Below are 21,945 nucleotides of genomic sequence, written 5' to 3' on the forward strand. Positions count from 1 at the left end.
TGGGACCAACAGGAAGTGTCTGCATTGGACTTCCTGCTGCAGATAGTGTACCTCTGGAGGGCAGAGAGGTGTGTGTTTGTACGTGGGTTCATGCATGTGTAACTCTGATGGTTATGCCTTTGTTTCTCTAGTTGATGTCATTTCTTTTGATTTGTCGCTGACATATCTCCCTTTCTGCCAAATGGTGCTCCTTTAGTTTTTTTCTCTTTGTTACATCAAAATAAATGGTAGCTGCGATCACAGCGCAGTGCGGTTGTGAATTTTCCTTTCCTTTGTGATCAATCTCCTTGCTTCGCACACAATAACTTACATGTTAGCGATTAGCATTTAGAAATAGGTTAAAAGGCACCATGTCTGAACAGCACCTAACTGTATTTCAATGTAAAGGAGGTCAATATGCATGTATGTAAACTTGTCTTCTTCTGGTTAAATGATTAGTCAAAATTAAACAGCCAAGCGCAACATACAGGACATACATGAAGGAAGGTTTATGTGATTGTGATCAGGTCCATGAGACCCCTTCGCCACCTTAAGTCACTAAAAAAAAGCACAGAATGGCATCACACTGTGGTTAAAAAAATAAAAATCTGCTTGCAGCCAAACAAAATTGCCACTTAACTGCTACAATATAGCAGTGTTTGATATCTGTCGGCCCAACAATAGGGCCTTCCGTACCTCTTTATTTCTCAGTGTCTCCCCCCTGTAAAATTATAGGCACGATCAATTTTGATAATGCAAGGGAGCAGCGGTATCCGGCAGAAAAATAACCATCTTGATTATTCCTTCTCACAGAGAATTTTTTTTTCCTATTCTGTACTTTCTTTGCCTTTCCTCTGTAATGGTGACAATTTTCTCTTTTCAGTCTCACTCGAGGCCTCTTTCTCTCACTCACTGGTGAAATGTGGAGCCGTTGTGTTTTTTTTTTTCCTGTCTTTTGCTGCAATGCTGAAAGCCTTTTGACCTACAAAGTAGGGTTTTGTTGATAGATTGATGCTTTCACACAGTGACATTAGCTGAATCGCCGGTGTTCAGAGGCCCGCGGTGCCACTCTGGAACAAATGCCCTGGAATTTTCCCAAATAATCCCCCTGTGTGCCTGTCTGTGTGTGGTACAGCGTTGATCTCCGGGGTAAATGGAAAGCATCTATCTGTCTGTTTGTCAGTCTGTCTGGCTACCTTTTACTAATCATTGTCTTTATCGAAGGGGATGGAGGGATGGAGGTGCAGTAACCTTTAATGTGAGCAGCTGAAGGGAGATATAGATGAATACAGGGGTGGAGAGGGGCAGGAGACGTGGGATTTTGTGATGACAGCTAAGGTATTAACGCTTGGTGACACTGGTACAACATGGCATTATAGTCTGACAGCAAGGTGAGAGAGAGAGAGAAATGAAAGAAGAATGGAGAAGAGATTCCTGTATGAACAAATGAGACAGATTTACGTTGTCAGACCAAACACAAAAAAAAGTCTCCTTGTGAGGAAGAGACCTCCTCACCCTCAGGAGAGGACATTTGGGTTCAAAGGAGTGCTTATGGTGTGACTTCAACCTGCATGCACAGATGTTTTGGACACTTGGTGCAACCAGTAAACGCGACATAACTCGCTATCGTCTTTTAAGTTGTTATGGCTAGCGTCTTAGCAGACAAGGAGAAGCATTAGCATTTATTTGGAGTCATATTTCTGACCCAGTGAGTGTGAGTCCAATATTTTGACTCTGCAGCAGCTAGTCGCTCCATTATGTTTGCTAGTTGCTTATTTTGCAAACAAGGGCATGCTGCATCCGTCACACATCTGCAGTGAAAATGAACTCAAACTTTAAAGTTGCCAGCCATAAATCAAAACAATGAGCTTAAAGATGCTAAAATGCCCCGCAGAGCTGAAGGACAGCTGCAGAGTTGAGTCATTTCTGCAGATTTCTCACTGCTATCAAGTCCTTTTACATCACAAATAGTCACTTGATCTGTTGTTGATATAAAAATATTGACTAGTGCAGCTTTGAGTGTCCTGAAATTGGAGCTTTGAGTGTGCACCTCTCAGCCAAGGTATGACATGCTCAGAGCAGGTAACACTATCAAGAAAAATCAACTCTACAACACTTTCAGCATGTAATTTACATGTTCTCTGCATTTATTTGACCATTTGCTTGCATTTTTACTGTCCTTATGGATGACATACAGCCACATATGGTAAAAAGTGATGGGATGTCACTGATGATTTGCCTTACCGTCACTCTATTTATCATTATAGTGATTAGCTTCTCAAATCTAGCACCTTCTGGATATTTTTGGATCTCTTTTGGGATTGTTGATGGGGATTCTGGGAAATGTAGTTGCTCAGTAAGCGAAAGGGGAGGAAGACGCAGAGCGAGCGCGGCAGAAAGTTCAACTCGAACACTCCATCACAAACCAACTGCTGGAATACACCGAAAACAGTTGGGCGAATCAAAACAACACATCAAGACGCACTGAACTTACAAATAGTCTCATCAGCATGTCATTAAAATGCGTCTCAGTGTGAACATAGACTTCTGAGTTCTGTCTTGAGCTTTCAACTCTGGCCTGCACAGCACGCGTAATGCTGTCTGGGCATACGCATTCAAGGTATTGTCAGGCCTCGCAAGCAGTGGGTCACAGCTGAGGGGAGTTCAGAGGGTCCAAGACCAGCACCGCCAACCCCCCTCTGCCCAAACACACACACACACACACACACACACATCCACACTGCCTTGTCAAAGGACCCTTTGTGCGCTGTTGTTTTTTCAGGGGAAAGACTCTCTTTATTTCTCTGTTGGGAATATAAAAGAGCGATCACCTAATCACACACACTGAGAAACCCAGTCAAGACCACCATACACACACAAACACACACACACACACACAAACACACACAGACACACACATTCCTTGCAAAAATACGCACGTTCAAACACATGCAAAAAAAAAACATACTCTGCACACGCACGTTTGTGACGCATGTAAATGAACACACTTTTGCGTACACGTTTAGAGACATGGGCAAGAGGCAAACGCGCATACACACACACACACACACACACACACACACACTCACAATGGGTCATTTATGTCCCTCTCTGCACCCCACATTCATACTTGGCAGGCCGGTGACTGCTCTGTTGTTTCAGTGACCTGAAGGAGAAGTTATGTGCTTTTAATTTATACATCAGGAAACACACCTCTCCCCCCCTCACACACACACACACATACACACACACACACACACACACACACACACACAGAAGTTAAAACTGTGCTTCATAAGCAACAGATGTCAAAAACGAAAAAGAAAATCAGATTTTTGAAAAACCAAATAAGAAAAAACCTCTGTCCTTATTTCAAGCAGAGAAAGAAACAGAGCAAGGAGTAAAATGACCCAGAAACCTTCAGCTGCCCCAGGGCAGAGTGTAATATTGATGATGGCTGCAAGAGCTCACCTATGGACATACAGCAGTAGACACACAGAGGTCCATAGATGGTGTGACAGCAGTTTAAGCCCAAACCTTCCAAAACCAAGACAGAGGAGAGGCTGTTCGAAATGAACTACTCTAAAATAAGATGTGTGTATGAATGTCTGTGTGACTGTGTGTGTGTGTGTGTGTGTGTGTGTGTGTGTGTGTGTGTGTGTGTGTCGTACCCATTGAGTGCTGAGCTCTCCCATGGGAACACAAGCACAGCTGAGAGTAAATGGCAATTACTGTGTTTAACTGTTTTATCCGCGCTCAGAGGCAACCATACATCGCTGATCCCACAGAACATCATTAAAACACACTTAAACGCACGCACGCACGCACACGCAGAGCCACACACACACACACACACACACACACACACACACACACACACACACTGTCACATCACGTCTGGTGGGTTATCCATGCCTGTCACATCGTCATTTACTCAACCCTGATGGAGTGCTACAAATACCGTCAGACATATTTCAATATTCTGCTGGAGCAAATTATGATATCTGATTAGCAAATGATGGAAAAGGGCGACACGCACGCACGCACACACATGCAGCAGTCTCTCCGACACACACACATTTGCACAGTTCATTATAAATCCAGGACTTACACTTGATGGATAGACCCATCAGTGAAGTGCTATGATCTGGCCATTTACTATGATGGCTAGTGATGCCTGTACAGTTAAAGAGGAAGTCAGAATGGCACAATACACAGTGCTACAGTACCTGCTTTTGATCATCTTTGTTATTTTTCTGAAGGGAATCTGATTTGCACCAGGGCATAAAACACATTAGATCACATTACAGGACGACGGAAATGAACAACCCATAGTACTCCCATAATAACCCAACATTTCATGAAATATGAAAAACATGTAAAATCAAGAAAATGCAAAAACAGAGAGAAAATGATGTAGTCACAAACGTAAAGAGAAAGACGGGAGAAGTGGAGGCAGTGGCTTCTTTTGCACTCCAGTGAAATGCATTTATGGATTTCACAGTATCGTCTCAAAATTCCTATAAATAACCTATATTCAGTATACTGTCAAAGCACACGGAATAGTGAAATACCCCTTTAAAATGAGAAGAGTGAGAAGAAGAATAAGTTATTACTTCAAGAAGCCGGATTCCTCAGTCAGTTAAAACTCCCACAAGTAGACGGACACCGTTTGTGGCTGCAGATGACATAATGGGACGTGTATATAAATGTGTTTTTACTGTTGTGCATATCTTGGCGGTTGCAATAGCGCCTTGATTTAATGCTGTTTACGTTTATAATTCGTACAGTAAAGCAGCTTGAATTTGAATTTTGAGAGAAACATGGAGACAGGCACGGAGACCGGATAAACAGGGAGAGAAAGGTACATTCTCTCCACCTTAATGTGAGTTGGCATTTGACAGGGATGTGTCAGACTTGTGTGAATAATGAGAGAGAATGACTGCGTGTGTGTGTGTGTGTGTGAGAGAGAGAGAGAGAGAGAGCACAAACAGATTCAGAGAGAGAACCTCACTCGTGCTGCTGTGGTGGTATGTGCTGCTGCTCTACAGACTGACAGACAGACAGACAGTTGTTCATTGGCCAGTTGGCTGCCATGGTCGCTGGGCTGGCACACTGAGGTGGTCAGCATGAAATGGGTGGCACTGCATGTGTGTGTGTGTGTGTGCGTGCGTGCAAGTGTGTGTGACTCAATCCCACCTGCAGGGAGACAGAGCAGTGCCAGCCGCCAGGCCTGGAGAACATTACTCACCGTCAGGACCGACGTCTCCTTTTGATGCGCGCACACACACACGCACACACACACACACAGACACACACACATTCAGCACACCACTGAATAATAAGTAGGTGTCCTGCATTCCAAGACAAAATGTGCCCACCTGCGACTAAAGTACATGCTTCACCCACAGGGACTGAAAGCAAAAGCAGAGAGAGATTTTAATATTAACCATGCTTTGTAGTGGCAATTTAAAAATAAATCATCACCATTTCAGATTTTGAGACGTTGCTACAATGATCACGAGCAAACTACACCGCTGGCAAGAAGACGGCAGCTTCTACGCAGCAGTTTACGTTGTGAGTCATCTTGTCTAAATTTACAAAAAATCTGCTCGGCTGCTTTATGGCACAAAATAAGAGGGCGACACTGATCTCGTGCAGTAAGGGGTTGCGTGGAAGTTATTTGGGCAGGGAGGGGGCCTACGTGTTATGTTTCACTTTTTAAAGGCCTTTGTCAGGGTAATTAATATTTTCTTTGGATCCTTGATTGAGAGGAAAATTACAACACCGTCCTCAGGAAAATGCACAAAGAATTGGAGATGATGTGTTTAAATCTTTATGTGAATGGGCTGATCATTTTCATGTATAGCCACCAAACTGCACGCAATTGCCAAAATTATGCAAAACGACAAAATGATGCACCTTGTTTGCTGAATATTCTAGCTATGGTAGTCTTTATTTTTGAATTAAGATCTGTCACTATCATTTTGCATGACACATTTATTGCACATGACACCACAGTCTCTAGAGAGATACCACTCATTCACTAAAGATCCAGCAAAATGAGAAAAATCATGACTCTCCCTCTTTTCTAAACCTCCTAATAATTTTCATACCATCCCTAAAGTGAGCCAACTTGAGTTTGAAAGGATGAAAGGTTAAAATAAAAACACACTTCTTGAATATTATCTTTTAATTACAGGTAAAGGTAAAACCATTATCCAATGAAGCCAAAAAAAAGGTGGTATTGATATTAATATTTCATAGTGAAAAAATGATTTTGAAATCAGCGTGTCACCTCTTATTTTACTGCATTCAGTCTCCCGAACCTGGCCATCAGGAAGATGCTGTGTAAGAAAATCAGATGCCGTTGCCGCAGGAATGAGGTAAAAACGGCTGATTTTTCTCTCCTTCAGTCCAAAATGAGACTTCAAGTGCTGTGTGACAGAGGAGCATCTCCATTACAACACTGATGAGAAATAAAACAGCTTTTACCACAAAGCAAATCAGGCTTTGGTGCTGAAGCTGTGTGAGTGACACTGATCTCTCTGTGCCTGTGAGTGTGTGTGTGCGCCTGATCTTCATCCATCCATCTATCCATCCATCCATTTACTCTAAGCTCTTAAGCAACGCCGCTGTTACAAAGTCCCCTAAAACTCTAAGCCAAGAGCAATAACATGAGCGGCAGGAGGATAACGTTGATGTAATGTCAGACACACACAACTGACACCCAGTGTTACTCTCGTGTTAACAAAACCCATCACGGTCTGTCTGTCCGTCTGAAGGCGCGCGCTAATCTGCTCTTAATCACAAGCTCTTATTTACAAAAAAATACATTTTTTATTAATGCAGCAGAGGGGGAGGGGGGTGAGGGAGAGGAGGATGATGGTGATAGCGGTGATGATGATTTTGTGATTAAATGATGCCATCGTTGTGTTGGTGGATTAGGACGGGCATGGAAATAGATTAGTTCTGCAGTGGTTTTTCATCATGATTGGCAGGCCTCCAAAACCTCACTCCACAAGCTCCCTCTCCCTCTGTGGCTCCCTCTCTGAAGCAGAGCCCTGCTGAGGTCTATGGTTTGTAGGCTGCTAGCACCACCCGCTGGTGAAAGAAGACACGACATTAATAGTCCTCTCATAACTTCACCCTCATTTAAAACAAACAGGATGGTGCAGTGTTCAACCAAAAAGGTTCCTGTTGCAAATTAAAGGAAAAACCTGAATAAATGTGAGGGGGGGGCATAACAACTGCAGATGCTTCCATTCAGGGTGCATGAGAGTCAATGAGTGGTGTGATGGAGCTGTTACATTAAGAAGCTAATTTGCTGATATTATATGGCAAAAGTGGATATTATATGTTAAACAAATGTAAAACCTGGTCAGTTAATGCATCACAGATATTTCAGTGAGAATTCGTACATATATGTGTAATTTCCAGAAGATAAGGATGGTTTTGGAGGCTTGTGGTGGCCTTCTTTTGATTTGTCACACATCTGAATATACATGAAAGGGCGTCACTGTGAGCCATCCTGTGGGTCTTCACCTAACACATGGGGATGCACTGTATTTCACACACTACGCACTACTACAGTAGACCTACATCTGCAAAGATCCATACTGTGGCTGCATCGGCGGACATCTGTAGAAAGAAGTCGGTGCTCTTTGCTCCATCAGAGCCTGGTGCTGATGTTCTTGAGGTTATAATAGCTGGACGTGTGTTGATTGGTTGTGTACAAGTACAAGGTGCAGAGTGTTAAAGAGCATTGTGGGGGAGTTTTCCTCTGAGTGTACAGTAAATGTGTGAAGTTCTGGAAAGAGACCACTCCTCCGCCCTTCAGCATCAGCGGCCGGTAGCAATAGCTCCTCTTTCTGCGTCCTCATTAGGATTCAAGTAGACACACACACGCGTACAAATGTACTAAACTCACAGAACACACACACACACACAGAGTTTGTTTCTAATTGGGTGACCCAAAGCCACTGATATCATCTGCTATGGTGTGAGACCACAGTCTCACCCAGAGCAACCAGTGGCCCTCACGGGCACACCGCCTCCAAAGAAGACTGGAGGAGTGAGGGAAGGAGGAAGGGCAAAGAAAAGACGAATAGAAGGCATACTGGCCTAAGAAGGCAGGAGAGGAGGAGGAAGAACGCAACGACAACAACGACAAAAACACAAAGTGGCGCCGAGTTCATTAATTAGAATTTCAAATTGGACAAACTCAAGATGACAGCGTTGCGCTTGTCAAATCAGATCATGCCCCGGCGGGGTGAGACAGAGGGAAGAGAGAGAAGGAGGCACACTGCTCAGAGCCAAATACCACTCTTAGGAGCTGAATGGGTGCCATCTCTCTCTCGCTCTCTCTCTCTCCTTCCCTCTCTCTCCCAACCCCCGCCGCCCCACATCTCTCTCCATTTCCTCTGATTACGCCGACCGCCTCCCCTCTGTCCCTGCGTGAATGTCAAGGCCGCCTTAACAAGAAGTGACAATTAAAACATCATCGCCGTCTCCAGGCTGAATGGGAGCTGGGGTCCCTGGTTTCTGGAAGGGGGGTAGAGAGAGAGAGAGAGAGAGAGAATAAAAGAGATGCAGGGGCTGAAGGGAAAAAAGCTATGAGCTGAGAGAAATGGAGAGAGAGATATTTGGTGACATATAATGAACTGTTATGCCAATAAAGATAAATGCATGTATGTTTGGATGTATATGTATAAGGGATGGAAGAAAACAACCATGAAACATATGGGACACATCACTAATACTATAAGTCACCATGTAAAGGCAAATGCAGCAATACTGTGCACTGAAAAAAATGGATGAACATGAACTGTCCGTCTAACAACATAGGACCATCAGGACTAAGAGAAAAATATAATATTTGTAGCAATTTAATGTCTCTTCATACATTGTATGTGAGTTCACTGTCATGTAATAATCTGAGGCAGTTTTTCTGTATTCTTTTACAAAAGTAGGTCAGTAGTTCTTCATAGCCCTTCTCAAATTAGTTGCCAGTTTACTGGGTACACCAGTACAGTTAGTTAGAATAATAACAATAGTGTAATAATTTTTGTTGACTTGTGTCAGTGGTTTCCAGAGTATAGCTAATATTCTGGCCAGCTTATGTATATGAATGGAAACAAACACTAATAGAATTCAGTCCAATTTAACATCACTAATATTGCATCAAAAAGTTGTGCTTAGTCTAACTTCAGTCTGTGTCAAAACAGCACTGTGCATCCGCTTCACACCATCAGAGCTACTTCAACACTTTCACATAGTTATGAATTATTGCCCCAGAGGCTCATCAGCAACTGTCCAATCAACGCTTGTCGACTCAAAGCAAATATCAATGAAGTAACAACAACACAAATTTGCTGTTTAGTGTTCCTGGAACGGTTTCAGAGAAGCTAATATCCGACATGCCCCGAAACAATCACGCAACGTGTCCTCACCTGTCTAGATGTCATTTAGATTAGATTAGATGTAGCTGTAATGATCCCTGTGGGCGAGTAATGGAGTGAAGTGCTTCAGAGACTAAGTTACAGCTAATGATTATTGAACAATCTGCTGTGTGCGTTTACAGTAATAGCAAGCAAGAGCAAACAAGAGAAAGGAGTGGAATCTAGAGAATAAGACACTGAGTTATGCGCTGTGGTAATTTCACCAGTGGCCTAGATCAAGCAGGCTAGATGGTGTTTGGGTGTTTGGCATTTTGAAGGCTGTGTTTTGTGTGTGTGTGTGTGCGTGCGTGCGTGCGTGTGTGTGCGCTCACTGGGCTCTACACCAGCTGTGCCACTACACACAAGGAGGGAGCTGCCGCCAAAATGAGCTGTCTTCACAAAGAGCCAAAAATCATCCAGCACGCCACTGGGCACCCCCTTGCACACGCACGCACGCACACACACACATACATACACACGTGTGCATCCATTGCATGCACAGGTACAGCTAGACATATAGACAAGATCTCAGTTAATGAGGCATGGATTTACAAGTAGGCAAAACTTAAACTCCTGAGTTCTCATTTTTAAGCTGGTGCAGTGTATCCTGGTTTATGTTGCGTGTGTGTGTGTGTGTGTGTGTATGGGTGCGTGTACGTGTGTGCAGAGCCAAACAGCCAAGGGCTCTCCGGTTTGATGGCTTTCTGTTATGACTCCATTATGCTGATGGCTTTGGTTCTGTTCCAGGTTCTCGATGAGTGTGTGTGTGTGTGTGTGTGTGTGTGTAGGGTGGCAGGAAAACACTCCTCAGCATCATCAAGGATTGTGGAAGAGTCTCTGCAGAGCCTGGCTCGCCCCTCAAGTTCCTGAACCATTGGAAGGACTTCACTTGGAGTGGGGACTTTTTTTGCAACTGGAACTATATTTAGTCTGACGGTTTTAAGTCCTGAGTTCCTCAAAAGGTTCTTGGTCCCCTGGGAAAGTGTTTAAGTAAAGACAATAATTTTATTAACAATCTTTAACATAGGATTTTAACTTCAGGACAAAATACATTGTATAGACACAATAAAACATTACAGTACTCGAGTTAAATGAGTGATGGCCAGCTGAACATTTATTGTGCTACATTAACAGGTGTTAACATGTGTTTATAAAGAGGTACAGGCTTTTCTGCGGCTGGCTGCTGCAGACAGGTCAAGAAGCGAAAGTGAGGATGATTCCACTTTTTAATCCAAGAAGTTTAAAAAAACAAATTCTGAGCTCTCCTCCAGCTGGTAAATGGCTCTGGATCAGAGAAGAATTCGGAGCGAATCCGGGTGTTTGCTTGAGCTGCGAGGAAAAATCTGCTTGGATGAAGTTTGGGTGCCCAACAAGGAGCTTTCACGAGACCACATTCTGACAGAGACACTGTTCTGCAGGCAGGTTTTGTGATGAGCGAGCTAAAAGTTAACAAGCTAAGAAGGAGAATTTGTGAAGGAGGGCATTGTTGCTGCTGTGGAGCTGCTGGACAAAGTAAAATTGATGAAAAGTGTCAGTTTGTCTGGAATAATTCATAGAGATGAAAGAAAACCTGACATGGAAACTCAGTCTGTGTGCTTTGGCTCTATCCTTTCGAATAAGAAATCATTTGAGGTGAAGTTAAAGCTGTGCCAAGTGCAGCTGGAAAGTGGAAACATTGAAAATGTTCCTATTCTGGATACACTGCTGAGTGTGAAAACTCCTTCAGGCGTTTGGTGAGTGGTTTCCGGACATGAAATGTGAACGAAAGCAACTGAGCATATTTGCAGTTTAATGTGGAACCAGCTGCTGTGCCTGACAACCAACAACATGGGACTCTGAGCTCAGCGGCATTCTACTACTGAGAGCAGCGCTCTTCAGAGTTGATTCTTGCAAAAACTCAGTTCTGCTCAAGACTGACTGACCCAAACCTGGAAAACCAGCTATGAGTAGCAACACCATCATCTCTACCGTCAGATGCCTTACCAAAGAGAAGCAGCTCCACTCATTACAGGGTCATTACAGGACTATGACATAATAGTCTGCACTGTATTTCACTATAAACTATAAAACTCAATCCCCTTGCAGTTGCTTTTGTCCTGGATGCTGGTCGGAAAAGGAGATGAGAAGCAGCAGTATAAGCCATGGTGGCTGGGTTAGTGTAAGTTATTGTGCAGTATTGCATGAGACATTAGCCTACTTTTGTTAATTATTTTGGACAGTTGTGTGTTTGTCATTAAATTAAGTTTAAAAGGAGGTAAAGTGGAATGACACTCTTGCCACAGAGTTGTTCTCCAGCATATTGCAGTTAGACTACAAATATTGCAGATACTTGTTTCCTATTTAATGCACATTTACAGTATGACTTTGGTTGTTGCGTAATAGTTTGATTATGTTCTACACACGCTGGTCATTGTGTGTGTATGTCTGTGTTTCAGGCCTCTTCATCACTGCTACACCAGGAAGGTCCAGTCGCTGGGTGTGCGTCCATACTGTAAGAGAACAAAGGTCATGAAAAGGTTATTAGAAAGTCTCTGGTCCTCCTGAGGCCTGAGCAGTGAAAAAAAAAATCTGACATCACTAAAGCACCAGACTTCTCTCGCCTGCCGCCGCTTAATTGCGAGCAAAACACAAATCAAAAAATGCAATCGAATATCCGTAAGCAAATCTGCAAACTCAGCCACCAACATAACACAACAGAGGACGGGAACTATAATAAAAATCAAAACAAAATGTTCCCCAATCCGTGACAGCCGCGGAGACAAATCCAATTATTTGCGTCTCATGTTGCAAATTTGTTCTAATGGTCGAAGTGAGAAAGTAAATAAACGCCTGCGAAGGGGAAACAAAAGAATGTGATTTCTAATTAACTTGAAAGAGGAACAGCAGGGCGACTTAGTGAAGCCATCTTTCATCTGCTGCCTCAGACCACTCGTTTGTTTGTTGCACAATGTTGTCTTCAAGAGAGGAGTGTGTGTGGGGGGATAACACTGCGCTGCTTCCCTCCAAATGAAATGTCAACAGATTTAACAGCGCCGCGGAAGGAGCGCAGCGTTTTCCAGCGTTTTGTTGATTTTATTGTTCATTAAGCTTCACCCCCGCCCCTTCCCCCCCTCCACCAAATCTTCTTCCTCCTCCTCCTCCTCCTCTCCCACTTGTTCGAGGCTTCATTTGCAGCATCTTGGCTTTGAAGATCACAAAAGGCTGAGGCAATAATTGGGTTTGTGCAATTGCAGGGAGCTTAATGAGAGAATTCAGGAGTTTGTCTTGCCCCTATCTCCAACCCTCCACACTCCACCATTAGGCCCAGCAGCTGTCTCTTTCTGAAGCACTGTTGACGAAGGCAGATGTTATCGAATAGAAAGATGTGGTCAACGCGTTCTGAACACATGTCACGCATGCATACGAGACCCGGATGATGGAGAGGGCAGATATGCTAATCGACTGCCCCAGACTGACCAGAAAGACAAAAAAACACAGACGCAGCGCAGACAGTACAAACAGCAAGAGGGAGACAAAGCCAAAGAAAAGATGACAAAAGCCACTAGTTGCAGAGATAAGGCACATCAACTAATCAAAGTGCTTCAAGGATGTTTAGAAGATCAGGAAAGGGCCACTAGCTGCTCATGTAATTTAGATGTGGGTGCTTACAGAGCATCCCGTGCAAAACCAGTCACAGTTTAGGATTCACAGTCTTTATAAGCCTGTCATGAAAACAACCAAACAAGGACACGCTGCCCCAGTCAGGAATATCTGTGATGCCACTGCTAAACAAGAAATGCCAAAGCTCTTTGTGGATTCAAGTCATTTTGTGTGGCTCAGTTCAAAGATTTAAAATCACTAACTCTCGACTAGTAGTAGTAGCAAGACTGTTCTCCATTACAAGAGAAAGGCCTGCATTAAAATCCCACTAAAGGAAAAATACAGAAGTATTATCAGCAAAATGTAAAGCATCAAAGCACTTGTTCTGGAGATAAATGTCCTGTCTGTATGTGCCACTATACTGTGGAGCACATATGAAATACTTTACATGCAGTAGAAGAAAAAACAATGTTCTGCTGCACTAATTTTCTTGGACATTTCTCTAGCCTCTGCTTTTTCCAGTAAAATGCTGGATGGTTTCACCTCTTTAAATGAAATCATCTGAGAATCTTAGAAGGAAATGTCTCTGTGACGGAACTGCTAACAACTCACAGACAACTTAAAAGGTTTTCACCTCTGTGTCTAAAAAAGCTACAGATTTGGCTGGAGTTTGGTGGACAGAGAACACTTGCCCAAAGGATTTTTGTGCTTTAGTTTTGCATTGCGTGTGTGTCCAGATAGGAATATGATTCATTTTGTCATTTTGTTGTGAGCCTTGACTGGAAAGGAGTACCCTTGTTTGTCGACTATGACATTTGAAATCAAATCACTTGATGTGTTTACAGCACTCCAGTTTCCCACATTTCTGTATGACATACAAGACACAAATCACGCACAAGTGATTTTTCTCGGAAACCTGATCTTTGAAGACAAGCAAACCTTTACAAATTCTGCAGTTTATCAGATTTGCCACACAATGTACCAAAACCTTTTTAGTCTGATTGTGATCTCAACATAAGAGGGGCTCTCCCAGTACAAGTGAGAAAATAAGGATCACACTGAAGCTTATGCCCCTGATGATAATAGGCTCATTACACAGAACAATAACAGAAAGTCAGCGATACATAACACGCTCATTAACACAAATCAAGCCTTCAGCAAAGAACATTATGAATCTGTTTAAACCTGCGGAGCTGTGTAGACCGTAGAGGTGCCCTGTTTGTAGGCCATGTACAATATTACCAAGCCATTACTCATGACTTAATTAGATATTTCACTTTTTATGTACTTACAGGCTGTAATGCATACAGTGGGTGTACAATGAATAAGGACCAATGGGGGTTTGTTCATAAAATAACAACTTAAAGCTTTTATCTCATTGAGTTACATAATAATTACACAGATAAAAGCCCTGTAATGCAATTATGGAGATGTGTGATAAGTTAATATTTAGAGGGAATATTTTAGTTTTATTTATTTATTATTTAATTTAGTCAATATTTCTATGTATTTGTCTTTTTTCAGTGAAGCCTCTTTACTGTTGGTTAGTAAACGTGTGAGCACTTATGAGGCTGACATGTGATAAAGTACAAATGTTCCAGGCATTGTCTTTTCGCCCCACCTTTTATTCCATAGGATGCTGCTGTTCTAACTTTTCTCCCACCATACAATCACATCACTGAATACTTTGTTCAGAGTTACCTATCACTGCTTGGAAATAGAGTCCTGAGGGCGACAGGAGTGTAAAGAACACAGATGCTTAACCAGCTGTTACCGAGCTTGGGGAAACATCTGTGGGATGTGCGTGCATACATGTGAGCGTGTGTGTCTGTGCGTCCACCAACCTGTATATCTGTGAGTTCTTTTGCTATCCGTGAAGTCAGCTGTGAGTTTTTATCCTGAGCGGGGATGAGAAAGCTCTAAAAACACACAATTTTAATAATTTAACCGTCTCTGTGAGCTTATGTGTTACAATATAAAGTGCAAGAACGTAGATGATATAAAGTAAACATATTATTATATTAAAACATGAAGCCAGAGGGTTGTGACGACCTTCTAAAGATAAAAAGATAGCTACTTTTTCTTAAAATGTACTTCTTTCATGTGAAAATTTTAATCAAATAAAGACAGCATAACATTTTGTTGCTGAAATAAATGGTAAATGGTAAAATATGCCTTTAAAATATCATGAAGCAGAAGATGAGAGGGCAAAATGATTTAAAGACTGAGGCTACAGCCGGCAGAAGCAGAAGTAGAATTGGATTTATTGGCCATGTATTTGTGCACATAAAAGGAATTTGACTCTGGTTTAAACGTACTTGAAACTTTGTTGCGTAGCTTTGCATAAATACATCTTGCATTACACCTCATTTGTTAAATCCAACAAAAATCAAAGTGTAAAGATGTCAAGTTGTGGTTTCACAAGAGGTTTTGTCCTGGACTATTTCATGGCCAGGATATCAGTGAAAAGGGAATAACATCTTTGCCAAAAGTCATCCTTGAAACCCAGAATGGTAACATAAATAAAACATATGAATTCTGCTGCCCTCCACTCTGACATTTAATCTTTGTTTAAGCATTGAGATATAGGTTATACACTAGAAACCATGAGTTATTTTCAAATGAACATACATTTCCATATGTAATTTTATATCATTTAATCTAATTGTCTTTGGTTTATATTGGTGAACAGATCCATACAGAATGGGTCTGCTGCTCTCTCTTACCTCTCCCTGGTAAACGATGCGCCCTATGGGACAGATTATCCAGGAAGTACCGGAGCCAAACAACTCTTTGACCCGCTGCTGCTTCAGAGCAGAGCACAGCTGGCTCATGGTCAGGTAGCGCTCTGTCACCTTAAACTCACCCTGGACACGGGCGAGAGCAGAAAGGAGCAGAGGAAATGTGATGCCTAATTTGGAATATTTATCCATTCGTGTTGATCTTTACGGTGTTGTCTTACTCACCCATTTCTTGGTTAGCTCCAGGACGCTCTGTCGGGTTACACCTGGGAGTATGATACCGTCCAGAGGTGGAGTTGCAAGTTCCTCCTCTGAAAAAAATATAAATAAAAAATAAATAGAGCAAAACAAAATTGTTAAGGCAAACAAAACAAACAAAAACTGATGACTGCAGATGCTGTATATCATCATGTTGTAGTGACATTGTTCTGCCAGTGGAGGTCGCATTTGTAAAACATTTTGTACCCGAAGCATATTACATAACTTTATCATGAATGTGAACATTGTTTGCATCTGTGGTGCAATTGGAAGATGAACCAACAACCCATTTGACCTCTTGTCCAAAGGCTAAAGCTATTCTCTGTGCTACAACTCTACATCTACATCTTCCGCTTCATCTACGGCAAAGCAAAACAGCCTTTGATTGGCCAAGTGATTTTCTGGTCGTGTGACTAACCTCCATCCTCATTGATCCAGTGCAGGAAGATGTTCATGGTTCCTGCCTCAGTGATCTGGTGATCATCTCCATACAGCCACAGCACCTGTTGACACCCATAATCCCCTGCTTCGTACTGGGCAAAGAAGGAACAGCCGTAGTTCCTGCAGACATCCAAAGCAACAGTTGCATTTGTTTTTATCGGTGCAGATCTCTCAAATGCATGATTGTTCTTCACCTTACACTTACCTGCTGCGTGTGTTTGAATGATAGTACACAAAACTAAACAACATCACTAATTTCATTTAAGAAACAACGTGGATATTTTCAATAGCGAATCAAACCAAAATTGCAGGAGTGTAGTGCTGACGATTATTCTGCACTTTTCTTTAAGGATTCAGCACCCATATCTTGGAGTTGAGCGCGTCGATTATCAGTGAATAAACTAAAACATTTATACAGTGTGTGTCCACCCACCCTCCCATCTTGCAGTCTCCAGTTCCTCCTTTCCAGGCCCGCGTGTACTTTGGGTCGGCCCACAAGGACAGGGCCTCTGCCTCAGTGTTGAAGTAAGGGCCCACTGGACACATGATCACATACAGCAAGGCACGGGTTGGCTTCTTCATGCCCAGAGTAGACTACCACAGACACATAAACACAAAGCAACGTCTTTTAAATTCCATTTAATTAAAAAAACGAAACCTTCATAGTGGTTGCAGGACTTCTTGATCCCCCTTACCTCAGTGCTAATAAATGTTGGTCTGATGTACAGACCTGCTGAGTCTGAGTGAGGAGTCCAGGCATGGTCAATCTCTACCAGTCGCCTGATACACTCCAGCAGCTCCAACTCATCAAAAGCCTGCAGGAGGGAGAGAGGTGGACAAAGAAAATACAAGGAAAAATGGAGGGTGGCTATGGCACTTAGAAACGTCAGAAGTGAAGTTGAAGTTGTAATTATAGTTACAGTCATTTTTTCATTACTGTCATCCACTCATCCATCCATTCATTCCTCTTATCCATCTTACAGGTAGACAAGCTCTCTTAGCCGATTTGGACATGCGGATCATGTTGAGCATCGGTCTGAAGAGACGCAGTCGGTTGTCATCCCCACGGTACGCCTTCAGCCCTTCAAAGAGCTGTTGAGAAGAGAAAGAGAGAGAAGCAACTAAAGTCAGGTTAAACTGTCAAGGTGAAAAATACTGAAAATGACCGAACTAAAAACTAAATTAAATCAGTGCTTGAGCAAGACTGGTCTTGAGATCATCTTAGACCCCTGCAGCTATAAGGTATAAAGGTATAAACAACAGGCTAAAGTTTGAATCCTTTCTGGTCAGTACCTGTATGCCGTAGTGTAGTGATGAACAGGCCGGGTGGAATGACAGGTTCCCAAAGGGCTTGATGAGCGGCGCCTGCCAGCCTTCAGCCGCACTCCACTCTATGGTCAGCATGTGGTCAGTGAAGACAGTCCCGAACGTGGGCAAGTCCACGATGGGCTTTGGAGCGGAGGTCAGCTGGATAACCAGGTCAGCTGCCTGGTTCAAAAACACAGAACAGAACAGCAAAGGAAATAGAGGCCATGATTTATCACCATTTCAATTCATAGAGCATAATGTTCACATTTCACCAACTGATCACCTGTACAGGAAATGTGCTCCTATGTGTGTGTGTGTGTGTGTGTACACGTGTGTGTCATCATAGCAAAATGAGGCCATGGAGACACCTATTGTAGCAGGAGCCTCCAGCTTTTTGAGCAATGTGTTTCAGCTCTTAGCTTCTCTAGTTAAGGCCCTTAAGCTTCCAACCTTATCGTGCTTTGCCAACTCATTGTCATTATCATTATTATTATTTCGGGTCAAATTGCTGTGATCTGAAATGAGTTATAAATAATAATAACACAGAGGCAAATAACTGGAAATGATGTGCAAGTGTTTCCCAAGAAATGTGAGCCCTGGCAGCCAGATGTCTGCGCTATGATTAAGGCCCAACATTTCAATTTTGGAGAGGTCACGCCCCCTTACCACGAGGGCATGATTCATTTGAAACCGGACGCACAAGTTCAGCGCAGTGTGCTCTACAAAAAAGCCTCTTGGACCGTAAAAGTCACTCGTGATGGATCTGCCATTTTGAAAAACAGCAATATAAATAGAACTTGTTGGATTTTGGCAACACCAAAATGGGCATACAGCATCACAGGACTGAGATCAGCCAAATAACTTGAGCTTTGCAGGAAAATGGTCAAAACTCGTAACAATTTGTCCAATCATCACAAATCTTGATTCATATCTTGAGACCGTGTTTGGGAATAGGCCTACCCAAGCAATTTGAGTCCAATCCATCATCACAACCCAGAGAACAGAATTTCACCATTTTAGGTGTGCATGCTCTGGGGGCAAGTGTTAAGCAAACGCTGAAGTTCCATACTGATTGTTGCTAGCGGGTCTGTCACATATTTACTCATAACTTTGAGCAACTCCCTGGAGACATCTTGGGGGGGGCAACTTTGAGTGCACAAATATTGAAATGCTGCAGGCTTTGTTGTATGATTGGTTTCACCCCTTGTTTAAACAAAGACATAATGCTGCATGCAAAAGGGGCTTGGAACCGCAAACCACTGCTTGTGGCTACATTTCCAATTGTTTTTCAGCGGCCAGCAGGGAGTGCCATAACATTGGCAGAGTTGCAGGCTAATTCAAAGACTGCCACAGGCAACGTGAGTGACAGTTTACCTGTGGGTGACCATACAGCTGCAAAACCAGACACCAGACCAGTGACACCACAACATCAAAGAGACATTCAGAAAGGAACAAACAGGTTGATACTTTTTGTAAACCTGCATTGAAGCCGTCTTTCTCAGCCACCCCATTTAGAGGTCAAAGGTCATGGTTAGATATAGAACAGAATGGCATCATATTAGTATTGAGAGGTCTTGAATCTGAGTCATCCAGTCTCGGAGCCCATTCTGTCCTCATGCTGCATTTATGGCATGACAATAACAGCAGGTTGAGAAATATGAGTCATGTTTATCAAGAGCAAGTGCTGTCCTGTCCTGCTGTTCTGCAAGACTGAGTTATGCCATCCTTTTAAAGGGACGCCTCTTCCTGGTCTGCCATTCAGTTCGTTACCTGTTCAAGTTATCTGGGATTAGACTGGCTCTTCAACCCCTCCCTCCTAATGCAGAAGGTTACTTGCACCTTAATCCCAGATTACAGTACAGGAAAGGTGGCGAGCTACCACAGTTCAACACAGCGTGAAAGTGGTCAGAGTAATGCATTTTTTCTACCGCATTTGTATATTTGCCTCTGATTATCATGGTTTAAATTTCCCTTTTCTAAATTTCTCTGGCATTGTTTAACTACAGTCTCCAAACCAAAGCCAGCACTCATCACTGTGAGTGTGCGACTGTGTGTGTGTCTGCAAATGTCAACCCTAATCTCCACCTGAGCCTGCTGTCTACTGCTCAGGTGTTCAGGGTCAGAAAACAAGCAAAGCTCCAGCTACTTAGCGTGAGCTGGGAAAGTGGATTCTGCTGAGCAGGCTGCACTAGGAGGAAAGAGGACCAGTACAGGAGTGAACGCTGGCTGCAAAAACATGGACGAGTCAAGAGCTAAATCAAACGCCATGGAAAAGCAGTGCACAGGTTCATAGGAGAAGGACTCCTTCAAGTGCTGGAATGTCCATTGGATTAGTTTTTCATGCATTTTGTCGTCACAGTAAGAACACTGTTGAACAGCTGTGTCTCTCAAGGCCTTTCAGCACTGCTCCTGCAACATGAGGACAGGAAGCAGTGCTGGAATATCTTCTATTTGGAGCAACAGGGGGGAATTTCAAGTGTAAGGAAGCCGAGGAATCATCAAGATGCTGCAGCTGGAGCAGCTACTGGGGGTAGGTGTCCTTATGTCGTTCAGACAGTGGCCTTTACTAACACCAGTTGAAGTTAAGCAAACTAAACAGCCACGACACTTAAATTAGTGATTTCAATACCTTGAAGCTTGGAGTGCAGTTATCAGCCATCGGGGTGGTGGAATGTTTCCTTCCTGAAAACAGTTATTAACAAATATTTAAACAATCCAGTGATGGCACTAAAAATAGACAGTAATTAAATCATACATAAATCTGCACCCTCTTCTTCGAAAGCAAACTTACAAATGTGCGTTAATAACTGCAGTATGTGTTAGCAGTGCTCGAGGAAAATGTGTCAGGACAGGGGAGCGACCTGCTGAGCAGGATGAAATATCTTGTGGAGCCAGCTTCTGTTGCGGCGAGCAGTAAAATTCCTCTCCCGTCTTCTCATGATCATTTCACAGAATTCACAGAATATTTCCCTCAGCAACATGCAGCAAACTTCATTCAATGTCTAACATTTATTGATAATATCCATACAGCTCTTTCTAGGATTTTTGGCCACACTGTTGTGTTTACCATCACATTGTATAGTGAAAGCTGCATTGTATTCTTGATGAAATATCTTTTTAAATGCAGCTATGAACAGAAATAAGAATTCTAATAGAATATAATAGAAATCATTGACCTTCATTAATGACATATGGCTTTATATGAGTTTGAAGTAGGTCCGTATGTCTGAAAACAAGAGTAATTTTCCTGTTTTAATCCAGACTGTTAATATTGCTTACTTACACTTTACTAAAATTTAGTTATAAGATATATATATAAGCAATTATGTACTTACAACCTGCAAAAGCCCCACCTGGGTCACCAGTATTTATCCTGAATATGAACACAGCAGTGCAGTAGTCAGTCAGTTTTGCAGGATAAGTTACCTTCAGAGCAGGAGAGACGTCTGATGAGGTCTGGTCCAAGTGTGCTGGAATTTACAGAGCACACCTTCAAGTACTCCTGCTAAACCACTTACTGCGCGCTCAGGTTGAAACCAGCCCCTTTACTGTGTTGTCATGACACCAAACATCCAAATTAGCCAAATTAATATTTCGTCACTCTCGACGTGGTGACATGTGAGACGCCAAAAAAAAAGGCGGGTTAAGTTTGGGGAAACAAACTTTAAACATGTTGGACTGGACTTTCCAAACTCACAGCACCGTGAGTATGAAGTTGCGGCCTCTTATGTTGGCTGCCGTGTCCCTTTCAGGCCACAGGGAGGGGGTGCTGGCTCGTTTTTAGAGCACCCACCGAGGGATTTTTTTTTAACTCTTTCTGTCTCGCGCCGACGAGCCTCACGCCACCTGCGCGCGTGCTCTCCGCGTGCGGCTGGACAGTTGGCCAAACATTTTACCTTGGACGTGCGCTCACACGGGCTTTACGAGGTAACAAAAACCCACGTCCTGCCAGCAAAGGAGTGCTGTTTGAAGAGGCGAACAGAAGGTGAGCTTTTCTTGGTCAGACAGGTTGGTCAGGTGTTTATATTTGTGTGGACAGAAAAGAAATGTAAATGTTGCTGTTAATGTGGCTGTCGCCGCCGGACATCTTTGCTCAGTCGTTTGATGCACTTGTTTTTGCTCGTTTCTGTTTAAGAGCAGCTTATTTTACAAGTACACTGCAATTGAATTGATTGTGATGTCCAGTTTAATTTTTTATT

General features: G+C 42.8%; 2 protein-coding genes across 2 annotated transcripts in view; one reads left to right on the forward strand and one right to left on the reverse strand.

The window, feature by feature from the left end:
* Window positions 1–10,525: 10,525 nt before the first annotated feature.
* bcat1 (branched chain amino-acid transaminase 1, cytosolic) lies at window positions 10,526–21,200 on the reverse strand. Its single transcript, XM_041964315.1, has 11 exons — window positions 21,173–21,200; window positions 20,376–20,428; window positions 17,732–17,926; window positions 17,420–17,530; window positions 17,134–17,253; window positions 16,872–17,032; window positions 16,416–16,558; window positions 15,965–16,050; window positions 15,725–15,865; window positions 14,843–14,917; window positions 10,526–11,908 (listed from the first exon to the last, which is right to left on the reverse strand). The coding sequence occupies exons 2-11, from the start codon at window positions 20,403–20,405 to the stop codon at window positions 11,870–11,872; spliced, it is 1,101 nt and encodes a 366-aa protein (XP_041820249.1). The 5' UTR covers window positions 20,406–20,428; window positions 21,173–21,200; the 3' UTR covers window positions 10,526–11,869.
* Window positions 20,231–21,945, forward strand: part of LOC121625979 (lymphoid-restricted membrane protein) — a 35,070-nt gene continuing 33,355 nt past the window's right edge. The window contains exon 1 of the mRNA XM_041964313.1: window positions 20,231–20,276. The gene's annotated coding sequence lies outside the window, so the exon portion shown is untranslated. The remainder of the gene's footprint in view (window positions 20,277–21,945) is intronic.

This window comes from Chelmon rostratus, chromosome 22 (assembly GCF_017976325.1).
Source record: "Chelmon rostratus isolate fCheRos1 chromosome 22, fCheRos1.pri, whole genome shotgun sequence".
NCBI lineage: Eukaryota > Metazoa > Chordata > Actinopteri > Chaetodontiformes > Chaetodontidae > Chelmon > Chelmon rostratus.

Excerpts from the sequence above, each read along its gene's own strand:
- bcat1 (XM_041964315.1), bottom strand. The coding sequence starts at position 20,405 with ATGGCTGATAACTGCACTCCAAGCTTCAAG. Across the intron at positions 17,531-17,731 it reads CACTACACTACGGCATACAG|CTCTTTGAAGGGCTGAAGGC; the intron begins GTACTGACCAGA and ends TCTTCTCAACAG. Across the intron at positions 17,033-17,133 it reads CAACATTTATTAGCACTGAG|TCTACTCTGGGCATGAAGAA; the intron begins GTAAGGGGGATC and ends TGTCTGTGGTAG.